Source organism: Pipra filicauda, unplaced genomic scaffold (genome assembly GCF_003945595.2).
Source record: "Pipra filicauda isolate LSUMZ 115617 unplaced genomic scaffold, ASM394559v2 scaffold467_size714961_pilon, whole genome shotgun sequence".
Taxonomy (NCBI): domain Eukaryota; kingdom Metazoa; phylum Chordata; class Aves; order Passeriformes; family Pipridae; genus Pipra; species Pipra filicauda.
Genome location: NW_024104606.1, coordinates 533,356 through 546,577, shown reverse-complemented (window position 1 = coordinate 546,577; position 13,222 = coordinate 533,356). Strand labels below are relative to the sequence as shown.

Genomic DNA, 13,222 nt, shown 5'->3' with positions numbered 1-13,222 from the left:
CTCCTAGAAGTTGTCAGAAGCCTTAGACCTTTCTGTTTTTCTTTTCCCATCCATCCTGGCAGCAAATCTGGGTGCCAGCAGTCTGTTAGGAAAGCGCTTGTCGGTTTTTAAAAACACAATTGTAAAAGTGAAGGGAAAACTCCCACCTATCTCTTGGAATAGAATCATAGAATCATAGAATCGATTGGGTTGGAAAAGACCTCTGAGATCATCGAGTCCAACCCTTGGTCCAAATCCAGTCCATTTACTAGATCATGGCACTCAGTGCCACGTCCAATCTGCATTTAAAAATCTCCAGGGATGGTGAATCCACCACCTCTCTGGGCAGCCCATTCCAATGCCTGATTACTCTCTCTGTAAAGAATTTTCTCCTGATATCCAACTTAAATTTCCCCTGGCGGAGCTTAAGCCCGTGCCCCCTTGTCCTGTTGCTGAGTGCCCGAGAGAAGAGACCAACCCCCACCTGGCTAGAACTTCCCTTCAGGTAGTTATAGACGGTGATGAGGTCACCTCTGAGCCTCCTCTTCTCCAGGCTAAACAACCCCAGCTCCCTCAGCCTCTCCCCATAGGACTTATGCTCCAGTCCCTTAACCAGCCTTGTTGCTCTTCTCTGGACCCGCTCCAGCACCTCAATATCCTTTCTGAACTGAGGGGCCCAGAACTGAACACAATACTCAAGGTGTGGCCTCACCAACACAGAGTACAGGGGAAGGATCACTTCCCTGCTCCTGCTGGCCATTCTATTTTTGATACAGGACAAGATCCCATTGGCCTTCTTGGCCACCTGGGCACACTGTTGGCTCATGTTGAGCTTCCTGTCAATTAGTACCCCCAGGTCCCTTTCCGCCTGGCTGCTTTCCAGCCACTCTGTGCCCAGCCTGTAGCGCTGCAGGGGGTTGTTGTGGCCAAAGTGCAGGACCCTGCACTTGGCTTTATTGAACTTCATCCCATTGGAATCAGCCCATCTCTCAAGTCTATCCAGATCCCTCTGCAGAGCCCTCCTGCCTTCCAGCAGGTCGACACTCCCAATTTGGTGTCATCAGCAAATTTGCTGATGATGGACTCAATCCCCTCATCTAAATCATCAATAAAGATGTTAAACAGGACTGGACCCAACACAGATCCCTGGGAACACCACTGGTGACCAGCTGCCAGCTGGATGCAGCTCCATTCACCAACACTCTCTGGGCCCGACCCTCCAGCCAGCTCCTAATCCAGGAGAGGGTACACTTGTCCAAGCCATGGGCTACCAGCTTTTCCAGGAGTATATTATGGGAGACAGTGTCAAAGGCCTTGCTAAAGTCTAGATAGACCACATCCACAACCTTCCCCTCATCCACCAGGTGGGTCACCTGATCGTAAAAAGAGATCAGGTTGGTCAGACAGGACCTGCCCCTCCTAAACCCGTGCTGGCTGGGTCTGATCCCTTGTCCATCCTGAAGGTGCTGTGTGATTGCACTCAGGATGATCTGCTCCATAACCCTGCCAGGCACCGAGGTCAGGCTGACAGGCCTGTAGTTGCCAGGGTCCTGCTTGCAGCCGTTTTTGTGGATTGGGGTGACATTCGCCAACCTCCAATCATCTGGGACCTTCCCAGAGAGCCAGGACTGTTGGAAGATGATGGAGAGCGGTTTGGCAAGCTCTTCTGCCAGCTCCCTCATCACCCTGGGATGGATCCCGTCTGGTCCCATAGACTTGTTAGGATCCAGCTGGCTCAGTAAGTCGCTAACTACATCCTCCTGGAATACAGGAGGGCTATTCAGCTCTCTGTCTCTGTCTATCTGCTCTAGAGGCCAGTTGTCCTGAGGGCCACATGTCTTACTGCTAAAAACTGAGGTAAAGTAGGTGTTAAGTACCTCAGCCTTCTCCTCATCTTTGTTAACTATATTTCCCTCCAAGTCCAACAGAGAATTGAGGTTTTCCTTGCCCCTTCTTTTGCTATTAATGTATTTATAAAAGGACTTTTTGTTATCCCTAACTGAATTAGCCAAATTAACTTCAAATTCCACTTTTCTTTCCCCAATTTTTTTCCTGCATGACCTAGCTCTCTTCGTAAATTCTTCATAAGTAGCCAGCCCTTTTTTCCACAGTCTGTAAACTTTCTTTTTATGCCTAATTTCTTTCAGAACCTCCCTATTTAACCAAGCTGGCCGTCTTCCCCTCCGGCTGGCCTTTCGGCACACTGGAATAGCCTGTTCCTGTGCACTCAGAATTGCCTGTTTGAAGCATGTCCATCCCTCCTGGACCCCCTTGCCTTTAAGGGTTGTTTCCCAGGGTATGCCCTGAATTAGTTTTTTGAATAGGCCAAAATCTGCCCTCCGGAAGTCCAGAGTAGAGGTTTTAATGATGGCTCTCCTTACATCCCTGAGGATTGAAAATTCTATTATTTCGTGGTCACTATTTCCCAGGCGGCCTCCAACCACTACATCATCCACCAGCCCCTCTCTGTTTGTAAACAGCAGGTCTAGTGGGTCCTTACCCCTGGTAGGCTCATTTACCAGTTGATGAAGGAAATTATCCTCTATACACTCCAGGAACCTCCTTGACTGCCTCTTCTCTGCAGTATGAAGCTCCCAGCAGATATCCGGCAGGTTAAAGTCACCCATGAGCACAAGGGCTGGAGATTTTGAGACATCTGCCAGCTGCTTGTAGAATAATTCATCTCCTTCATCATCCTGGTTGGGCGGTCTGTAACAGACACCCACAAGGATGTCAGCCTTGTTGGCCTTCCCCCGATTCTGGTCCACAGGCACTCAACCTTGTCACTGCTGACCTCAACTTCAACAGAGTCAAGAGACTCTCTAACATATAAAGCCACCCCTCCACCTCTCCTTCCCTACCTGTCCTTTCTGAAGAGCTTGTAGCCCCCCCATAGCAGCACTCCAGTCGTGTGAGTCATCCCACCACGTTTCTGTGACAGCAACTATGTCATAGTTTTCCTGCTGCACGATGGCTTCCAGCTCCTCTTGTTTGTTTCCCATACTGCGTGCATTGGTGTACATGCACTTCAGCTGGGCCATTGATTTTATTCTCAACTCGGGCTCTACACCCTTAGGCTTATTTCTGGAGAGCCCAGTTGCCGCCCCTTCCCCCTTCAAACCTAGTTTAAAGCCCTCCTAACTAACCCTGCCAACTTACGGGCTACAGTTCTTTTGCCCTTCCCAGATAGATGAAGCCCATCTGGTTTGACGAGACTAGGCAACATGGAGTTTGCCCCATGATCAAAAACCCCAAAATTTTGATGATAGCATCATCCTCTAAGCCACCTATTGGTAAGCTGTGCTTTCCTAAACCTCTCCTCATTTATCTCCTCATTCATCCCAGCTAGCACAGGAACTGAGCCAATTACTACCTGCGCTCCTGTCCCATGAAGTGATCGGGTCAGAGCCTTAAAATCTTTTTTAATTACCCTGGTACTCCTATTATTGATGTCATCACTTCCAACCTGGACAACCAACAGCGGGTAATAGTCTGAGGGTTGAATAAGCTTAGGAAGTGTTTTCGTAATATCCCTCACCCTGGCCCCAGGAAGGCAGCAAACTTCCCTGTGGGATGGGTCTGGCCGACATATAGGGCCCTCAGTTCCCCTCAAAATGGAGTCACCAATTACAATAACCCTTCTCTTTTTCCTCTTACCTGTAGTTGTAACAGATCCAGTAGACTGGGGGTAACCAGAAGACCTTGTAGACAGATCTTCCTCCTGACTGTCCCCCATCAGACTTTCTGAAACCAGGGCCATATATCTGTTTTTTAAGGGCACCCTGGCAGGTGAAAGGGGTCGAGAGGGGGTGTTTTTGTCTCTACGACCAGGCACCTGTTTCCATTCCTCCCCATCCATATTGTCCGTTCTGTCTGCCTGATGGCGGGGGGGCTGGGCTTCACCGCCTCCTGCTGGGCTTCCTTAGGAATCGAAAGGGTGTGACTCCACCAGTCAATTACCCTTTCACTCTCCCTTATACTCCTTAGCCTTTCCACCTCTTCCTTTAGCTCTGCCACCAGACATAGCAAATCATCCACCTGCTCACACCGTATGCAGGTGTTTCTCACACTGTCCTCTGGTAGCAGTTCCAGGCTCAAACAGTCTATGCAGCCAGAGACCTGAGTGGCTGCATCCTTTTCAGAGGGTTCTGTCTGTATTGACACCCCTCTACTGGTAATAGGAGCAACAGCTTTCATTTTTTTGGGAGGCATGACTGCCTTGAGCTTAATCGGTTCCGAGGAGGAGCCGAGCCTGGGCAGCAGGAACAAGATGGAACAAGAACTAATAGTGTTTGCAGCAGAAGGTCCCAGAGAAAATTCCTGTGCTTTGATTGAAAGAAAGCAGCCAAGCAAGGTGGGGAATCAATGAAGAAAGGAGCTGAAGCAGCTGAGCAGGTGATGCTGGGTTGATGTAGAACCTGGGGTATTGTCTTAAAGAAGGTCATAAGGCAGTCACTCAGAACTTTGGGGGCTCCAGATGCAGATGACCACCAGAGATCCCCAATGAAGCCCCTCAGAGACCTTAAAAAGACATGTATGCATGCTAAGGAGTGTTGAGAAATGTCACGAATATGGAACAGGAATGTGGGGAACAAAAAAGGAAGAATCATGTCATACTGACATATCAGCTTGTGCAAGTTTGGAGCTGGCTTCCCACCAAATCTCCAACACTCAACAACAGAGCCTTGCTTCCCAGAGAGGGGAGAAAAAAACCCAAACAGCCAAAGCTATAGCAAAGATATATTTTACATATAAAACAGATATATACCGTGAGAAATACTATATACCTATAACCCCAGAAACCCCAAAGAGCTTCCTAAAGGGAAGAGGGGAAGGGAGAAGGGAAAAAAGGACAAAAAAAGGATGAAAAGGGACAGAATCAAAACAGGTCTACACAATCTAAAAACCCGGTAACCAGCAAACTGAAGAACTGGCAAAATCTCCCCACTTCCCTTGAGAGAAGCAGGACAGCTGGACGCGGCCCAGCACTGTCCCCTCACGCGGGGCAGACAACAGCAGTCACTGTGGGCCTCAGCTCCACATGAGCAAGACCAAGACAGGCACCCACCGTTCTCGAACCTCGCCACAAAGGAAGAGAGCGAACCCTCTTATCTCTGCCTTATTGATACCCCAGGTGACATGAAGGAAGAGCATGGAATACTTCCTGGGTCACCTTCCTAGTTCCTTCCTGGTTACAAGCTGGTCTCCAGGAAGGCCCGGTGTGAAAACTATCACAGAGCTGTGGTGAGGATCCCTCTGGGTGCACTTTGGGAACTGATTCCCAGGGCACCCGGCGTGCTGGAGTCACTTCAGTGCACCCTAATAAAAGAATGCCTGGCTTCTCAAACTCACAACTTTGGTCTTGGAGGTTTCTTTCAAGAGCTGAGTTTAGGCCACAAACCCACCACCTGCACTGAAGTCTCCCTCCTTACCAGTTCTCTTGGGGTGAAGCCTTCCCTTGGGAAGGTCCAGGCCTGCTGGATCTCCATGGAATGGAGGATCTGCTGTGAAAGCATGTGTGGTGTTTTAGGAATGGTGCTCCCCAATCAAGTGCTCCCACCCAGACCCTCCCAAAGCAGATGCTGCTCACTCCCCCTGCCCCCACCTCTGGTTGAGAGCACAAAAGGCAAAGATCATGGGTGGAGAGAAGAACAATTCCCTGGAAACAGCAATGAGATCATAAAACCAACAGGAACAGCAACCATAGGAATGAGAGAAGTGTACAAAAGGAGTGTGATTTAGATGCCAAATGCTCCCTGAGCCTGAGACAAGGAAACAATGGTTCCACCCTCCATGTGTAAGGAACACCCTCAGAAGCAGGAGAGAAAGTCCCTTTTTCCCACACCTGGAAATGATGTGGGGTGATCTCATAACACAAGGTCTTGGCCATGGCCTCTCCCACTGATCTGCACTGGGAGCAGAACAGCATGTCTGGCCTCAGAGAAAGATCTTGGAGTGATGCAGCATGGAAGAGAGGTGCAGAGAGGTAACGAGATCTCCACCCTTGGAGACCCTTCTCTTACTGCCTCCTCTTCATCAGGGCCACATTGTCAGATGTGTCCCAGAACCCAGACAGACCAAAGGGTAAACTTTTTTCCCTCCAAATGATGCCCGTGGAAACATGAAAATGGGAATCCCCTCATCAACACTGAAAAATGCCACCCGTCTCCCTTCATAATCCAGAGAGACCCGGATCCGCCTGGGAGGCTTCATTTCAGGAAATTCAGTGGGACTAGGGGAGGTGAAAGCTTTCAGTTCTGGTCGTTTCCCTACTGCCCAGATGCCTTCCTCTGGTTTAAACTTAATATCACCCTTTCTTTCTGCACCATCTCTAAAAATCCCCACAATCCATCTTCCTTCATTCTCCACCTCCACCTCCCAGTAGTGTCTCCCCGAGGTGAAGCCCTCACAGCCCAGAACGCAGCGCCACACGTTAAATCTCTCAGGGGTGTCGGGGATGTCCTGTCGTGTGTCAACTCGTGTCACACTTTTGCCATTGTCAGACAGGACAAGCTCACAGTGGGCTGTGTCTGGATCCAGAACCACGTTCCCTGCAGGAGAGATGGAATCAACACATCAGGGCAGAGCTCGGCCCAGGACACATCTTTGCTGGGGCTGCCTAAGGAAGAAGCAGGGGGGGAGGGAGAGCTGGCAGAGTGTGGCATGGCAAGGTGCACAAGGTGACAACAGCAGTGCAAGGAAGAGACACTGAAGCAGAGAGAAGAGAGGGAGCAGAGAGGGAAGAGGATCATCAGCAGAGCTCCAGGAGGAAGAATTGTGCACAGCTCACCGAGGACAAGGATCCTCCAGATTTGCCTGAAAGTGGGACATGCACCAAAGGAAAGGGAGGCTCAGCAGAAGCATGCCTGGTCCCAGCAGCATCACTTGCAGGAGGGGAACTGCCAGGAAGGGCCATTAAAGCAGGCAAGATGATTCAGCACCAGGAAACACCAGACTTAGTTACCTGCTTCTATAGGCACTGCATGTCTTCTCCAGGCTTTAAAATAACACAAAAACCACAGGTCAGAGGCAATCGAAAACACTGGGGCTGGGTTAGCTCAGGGGAATGATATGCCAGTGGAGGTGCACATTTTCTGAATTGTTGTTGTCTTTGTGAAAGTCATCTCACAGTGAGTTGCTTCAAAACTTCAGTGTCTGACTACATGGAAGGGCTCCACCCATTTCCTACAAATCCAATCACGCTGCCTGTCCTGACTGGGACATGCATTTATGGTCAGTTTGGACTTTGAGAACTGAAAGAATTTTCTTCTCAGTACAGAATAATTACAGGGAAGAGCCTAAAACCACACAGAGGCCAATAAAAAAGAATGTTTCTGAAAGAAGTTCTGTATTTGTTCTGTGCCCAAAACAAGGGCACACATGAAAAACAGAGGGGAGAAAAAATGCCCAACTGAGAAGACTCCCACAAACAGAAGAGAATGATACTCACCGAGTTCCTGGGCTTGTTTCTCTGAAAAGGAAGAGAAAGCAGCACAAATGGGTTGTGGGCCATTGATTTGGCCATCCCCTGTCTGCCCTCTCCTGGGACCGCCTGCACGGGCTGGAGGGCGGGTTTGTGCCAAGGCTGAGCAGTGCAAAGCCCTGTCCCACCCCCAGCCTGCAGCTCTGCTCCCCCGCCCATGGGGCAGCTTGTCCTGCTCAACCTGGGGGCAGGAAAGGATCTCTGGCAGGTCCCTCATCTCCAAGGGCACCAGGGCACTCCCACCCTGCCACTGCTACTGCTGCTCCCACCCGATCCCATCCCCAGACACCATCTTCAGTCACCTTGAATTTTGGATTCCCAAATTCACTCTCTTCTTCCACCCATCACCAAGTGAACCACGAAGTGAACCACTTTTTGGTTCACTTCACACATTAAAAGTGAGAGAAAAAAGCCCAGATGAACCCACTACCCCCTACAGGCTGCAAAAAATCCTTTTCCAGGACAGACTTGCTGGGGTAGGGAGGAAGCTGAAATTGCTCATGAGGGAAAAGCTGCAGCCCAGGAGCTCCTCAGGACCTACCTTCTCAAGACTTTGGGGGTCTCACCCACCCTCCCTGAGCCCGCTGTGGGCAGAGATCAGACCGTGCTGCTGGAGACCTGAGCACGGGCTCCAGCTCCAGGGCAGCGCTGAAGGGGCAGCTTTGCAGCACCAAGGGAGGAGCGTGGGGTGAAATGTCCCCTGCAGTGCTCCCTAAGGGCCCTGTGCCTGTGCTCTGCACTGCTCAGAACAGCTGAGGCCCCTGCACAATGAAATGTGCTACCCCAAAGCTTCCTCCAGACTTGGGAAGAACGTTGAGAGCACTTTGAAAAGCCAAGTTCACTGTTGCTACAACATCTATTCACACTTGCTTTGGTTTTGCAATGATTTTCCTGAAAATTACAACAGCATTTAATACATTAATTTCACCTGGTATGTAGCCCCTGGCCAAAGCCACATTTCCCTTCCTCATGTCCTCCAGAAATGTGACCCATGCATTCTTCCATTGGAAGAGTTCTCCCGTTTCTGGACAATGGAAAGTAAAGCTTACCTATTTCTTTCTGCTGCTTTCCTGTGAAGAAAAGAAAGAAATGCAAATAATTTAGAAACTCATCCCCTCCAGCAAGCACTGATGGACCCCCAGGAGGAAACTGGGGACAATGGAAAGAAAAGCTTACCTATTTCTTTCTGCTGCTTTCCTGTGAAGAAAAGTAAGAAATGAAAACAATTTAAAAATTCATCCCCTCCAGCGACCACTGATGGACCCCCAGCAGGAAACTGGGGACAATGGAAAATAAAGCTTACCTATTTCTTTCTGCTGCTTTCCTGTGAAGAAAAGAAAGAAATGCAAATAATTGAGAAACTCATCCCCTCCAAAGAGCACTGATGGACCCCCAGCAGGAGTTACAGCCCCCCCAGGGCAGAAGGGCCACGGGGCCTGGACGAGCTGCAGCGCCCGCACGACCCAGCGGCCCCATCTCCTGCCAGGGAGAAAGAGAGGATTTCAGTTCCCTTTATTCCTCTGCATCATCTCCCATCAGAGGGATATTCCGAAGGAAAGGAGGCCCTGCCAGGCCCCCCAAACTGCCAGGGATTCTTTGCAGGTCAAGGCAAATTCTTGCTCCATTTCTGTGCTGGGGCAGAGGAGCAGCTGATGCTGCTTTAATGCCAACTTCCTTCCTTGCCTTCTTCTGGGAGAGGAAAGCTTTCTTTTCTTGACAGAAGTTAAGACCATTGGGTTTTTAAGTTCCCTGGCACCAAACACGTGCCTGAGACACCAAGACAAGACTCTGGTTCCATCCTGGTGTTTCTCAATCCCCTCATCCCTCAGGACCAGAGGTGGCTGAGTAGGATGGCTGCCCAGCCCCTTCCCCAGCCCCCAAACCCAGGATGGTACCTTTAATTTTAAGTAGATAAACAGTGATAATAAGGAGAGCAACCACAGCAACCAGGGCCACACCCAGGGCAATCCTCCAAGGATGGGCATCTTGGAAAAAGGGATCTGAAAAATAAAATCCCCAAAGGGGAGGTTACTGTGCAAGTAGCAATTGAAAGGAGATTATTTCTGTTTCATACAAGGTCATTCCATCTGTATCCCATTGAGGGTGAAAACCAGACTGTGTTCCACAGAAGGGCAAAAAATGACAAAAAATCCATTTTGGCAATTTCGCACCTGTCTGAGGTTGATGACATTTTGTCTGCATTGTGGAGGATTTTTAAAGGGAAGATGGATTTCTAACCAAGTGATTTCTCATTAAAACATGCTTTTTTTTTTTTCCTTTGGGAAAAAACAAATATATATTTCCTTAGGCAACATAGGATCAGAAATAGGGTGACATGTGCATCAAGAGCAACACTCCAGTGCAGAACAGCATCACCAGGAGAAAGGTAATGGTTCCCCAAGGAAATAAAATCTCCAGGATTTGTTAATTTCTGAACTAGAAGAGGAGCAGGGTGGAGTTGGAAAGGACGTGCTGCTGCAGTGCCCTTTGGTGTATGGTTAATGCAGTTCATCATTGCATCTCTGCTCTGATATATTCCCAGCCCCAAACCAATCACCCAGTGAAAAAGGAGCTTTCTATGAGACATGGAAAAATTAGAATTACATTCTATACTTGCAGGTGCTAAAAGGAGACACAAGGATTTATTTCTCCTACTAAACCTGTAGGACAGGATTTCACAGCAAGGGAGACTAAGGGCACGGGCTTGCTTCTCCTTTTTCATTTAGCTCCAGGGTTAGGAATGTGCTTCTTTCAGCCAGGGGTCTGTATAAACTCTGCCACAGGGAGGGTTGTACCTTTGCCCCCTGACCGGCCCCTGCAGACGGCCCCGGTGGGTTTTGGCAGCACTCCTGCACCAACGCTGCCGAAAGCCGCGGCCGTTTGCACAGGTGGGATGGAAATGGCCTTGACACGCTGAGCACGTGTCCTGCCAGGGGCCTGGGGGTGCTGTGCCCAGCACAGCTCCGTGGGGCCCGTCGGCAGGGCCGTGCCCCATCCTCGACTCACCTGAGACGTAAAGGGCCGGTCCCTGCCCTGGTGTGTGCGGGAGGTGCTGCACCGAGCAGGAGAGTTCCTGGTTCCCAGCCCTGGTGAGGATGATGCTGCTCTCAGCTGCAAAGAGCCCGTTCTTGTCCTGGGTAGCGTTTTCCGAGAGGGACGGGAGACGGCGCCCGTGGGGATCGTGCCACAGCACCCGGGGCCGTGGGTACCAGCCGGCAGAGCGACAGGCCACCCGGATCCCCCCGTGCTCGTAGCGCTCCAGCGCGATGAGCGGGGCAGAGCCGCTGGCTGCGGGCAAAGAGAGAGACCCCGGCTGACCCTGCGGGCTCCTGGATATCGGGGGGATAACCTGCTTGGGCTGTTTCTCTCCCTGACGTGGATAAACTGACAGAGACAAATCCCAGATTGTTTTTCAGACAAATGTCACCTGAGTCAGGACATTTCTTGCAGTCTCTTTCATGGAACAGAGAGATTTGGTCTGAAGGCCACTACTGCAGCAAAATAATGCACTGGTCTGAATATTAAAATATAAAAGCACCTTGATGTTCTTCCCTTATTAGCCAATGACAGATTTTTTTTTATACCTGATTTATGAAGAAAACCATATCAAAACCACTTCTGAAGGAGGAAGTATTTCATGAGCTCTTTATGACTGCTCGGTGGGTAGTTTTACCTCTCTGAGTCCTTCCTGATATTTTACACCAAGGGACTTAATAAAACCCTAATTCCAAAGCAACCACCTGAGACTGTTTCTGGGCAGGACAGGGAACAAGAGCACTGGCTGTGAGCAAGTAAATTAGAGGTACTGGGGACACAAACTACAGACCTGTCACCTTGAGCTCCACCAGAGCGTCGTTGTAATCTGAGCCACGTTGAACAAAGCAGGTGTAATTCCCTGTGTCAGAGAGTTGGACGTGGAAGATCCTCAAGTCCGCGCTGCCCTTGGCAAGGCCGTCCTTCCCCAGCTCAGTGCGCCCTTGGTACTGAACCATCTGCTCCCCAAACTGGTCCTGGCCCCACTTGTAGCGATGCACAAAGGGCAAGAACTGCTCCCGAAACCAGGTCACCTCCGTGTCCTGTGCATTCTGCCCCGGGGAGAAGCTGCAGGGCAGCACCACGTCCTCGCCCTTGGCCACGGTGATGGGGCCGGGGGGTGCAGTGACGGTGAGTGGAGCTGGGAGAGACCCCGTAGGAAGAAGAGAGAAGTGTGAGTTTGCTGAGGCAGCTGAGCTGGGACACAGCAGCGGCTGCTGCGCGTGGTTGGGGTGCTGCCGGGCCGGGCCATGGCGCTGGCAGCGTCCCTGTGCCGGGGCAGACGAGGGGCTGAGGGCAGCTGGCACAGGGACCCTGCCCTGCAGCACAGGCAGTGGGCTGGGGCCAGGGCACTCCCCATCCCTCTGCTTCCCTGTCCTGCACTGCAAGGAAAGTTCTTCAAACCCCTTGTTCTCAAGGGGACAAGTGCTGCCCATGTGGCTCAGGGCAGGCAGAAAGGGGCACAAGGAATGATGGAAGTGGCTGGAAGGTTGCTGGGTGGTTGGCTGGAGCAAGTGACAACTTAGGTACAAATAAACCTCAAATATCCTTCACTGTTCTCAAAAATCTATTATAAAAGTAAAAATGTCTCAAGTGCTCTTGGCATCCGTAGAAAATTAAAAGACATAGGCTTAGAATAATCTGTTCACTCAGCTCACAGGCAAACAAAAGCAAATGACCTTTTTTTGACAAGCTCTTTTTCCAGTCAACTGCCAGAGCTGCCTTTAAGAAGCTGCTTCAGGTCAGCAACCAAAGAGAACCCAGACTAATTTGTGAAAGTTCATTGTTGCTGTTGTTGTTGGTTTTTATTGAGCTGGTTCTGCAAAGGGTCCAGCACAGGCTGGACACAGCCCAGTAAAGCAAAGACACACTGTGAATGTGCAGGAGACAGGGAAAGCAGGGAGGGAAATGGTAGCAAACTCTAATCAGTGGGGTTGTGCCCATGCCTGTGTTCCCATGGCCAGAGGGATAAACCAGGATGCAGAGGAATAAACCAGGATCCAGAGGAATGCTGGCACTCTCAGAAGTGAAGAAGGTGTCTGGAAAGGGCCTGACCCTGCTCTGTGCTCTGCTGTTCCCAGTGAGCTGCTGCACTGGCAAGATATTCCAGCTGGAAGCCATGGCACAGCATCCAGCAAGAACAGGGGGATTCTTACCTGAGTGCCCCTGAGGAACTTGGAAAACTAAAGTGGAAATGACAAAAGCCAGCAGAGAGCAGTGGATGGGGGAACCACAGAGCATCCTCCTCTCTGGAGCACAACCTGGAGATGGGGAAGGAGAGGAAAAGGGCAAAAGGGAAGACAAACAAGGGAACTTAAAACCAACCAACCAACCAGGATGAATTCACTTTGCAAGGGGTTCATTGCTGATTTCACCCCTTTCTGGAATGTCGAGGGAAGAAACTTGGATGCCCAAGGTTGAAATCGGTTTTCCCTCATCAGACTGACTTTGGCTAGTGCTTTATAGGCAAAGGACCTGACTGGGATCAAAAGTGGTGGGAATTTCCCATGGGAAAGCAAAGGACAAGCTGCACCATGTCCTCCAATTCCAGCAGAAAGGGGCAGTTGTTTTCCTATGGAGCCCTGGCTTTACTGATCCAGCCTTAAGAAAGAGATGCACAGGGGCAGGAGGAGAAGGACAAACCCTGAGCAAGTCAGGACTCATTGCCTGCACCTCCCTGAGAGTGGGAGAAGGCTTTGGAGCAAGGGAAGCCAAAGAGTCCAAACA

At 50.4% G+C, this 13,222-nt stretch overlaps 1 protein-coding gene across 1 annotated transcript; it reads right to left on the bottom strand.

Annotated features, from left to right (window-relative positions):
• Nucleotides 1-5,051: 5,051 nt before the first annotated feature.
• On the bottom strand, nt 5,052-12,858 carry LOC113997197 (butyrophilin subfamily 1 member A1-like). Its single transcript, XM_039386144.1, has 7 exons — nt 12,652-12,858; nt 11,289-11,636; nt 10,469-10,750; nt 9,338-9,462; nt 7,430-7,706; nt 6,944-6,976; nt 5,052-6,530 (listed from the first exon to the last, which is right to left on the bottom strand). Exons 1-7 carry the CDS (start codon nt 12,734-12,736, stop codon nt 6,016-6,018), a joined length of 1,665 nt encoding a protein of 554 aa, XP_039242078.1. The 5' UTR covers nt 12,737-12,858; the 3' UTR covers nt 5,052-6,015.
• Nucleotides 12,859-13,222: the final 364 nt, after the last annotated feature.

What these genes read in the sequence shown, in the direction of transcription:
- LOC113997197 (XM_039386144.1), bottom strand. Translation starts at nt 12,736, where the DNA reads ATGCTCTGTGGTTCCCCCATCCACTGCTCTCTGCTGGCTTTTGTCATT. An exon ending in GTACCATCCTGGGTTTGGGG is followed by an intron (nt 7,707 to 9,337) that starts GCTGGGGAAGGG and finishes TAGCAGTGGCAG; the next exon opens with GGTGGGAGTGCCCTGGTGCC. An exon ending in GAAACAAGCCCAGGAACTCG is followed by an intron (nt 6,977 to 7,429) that starts GTGAGTATCATT and finishes GTTATTTTAAAG; the next exon opens with CCTGGAGAAGACATGCAGTG.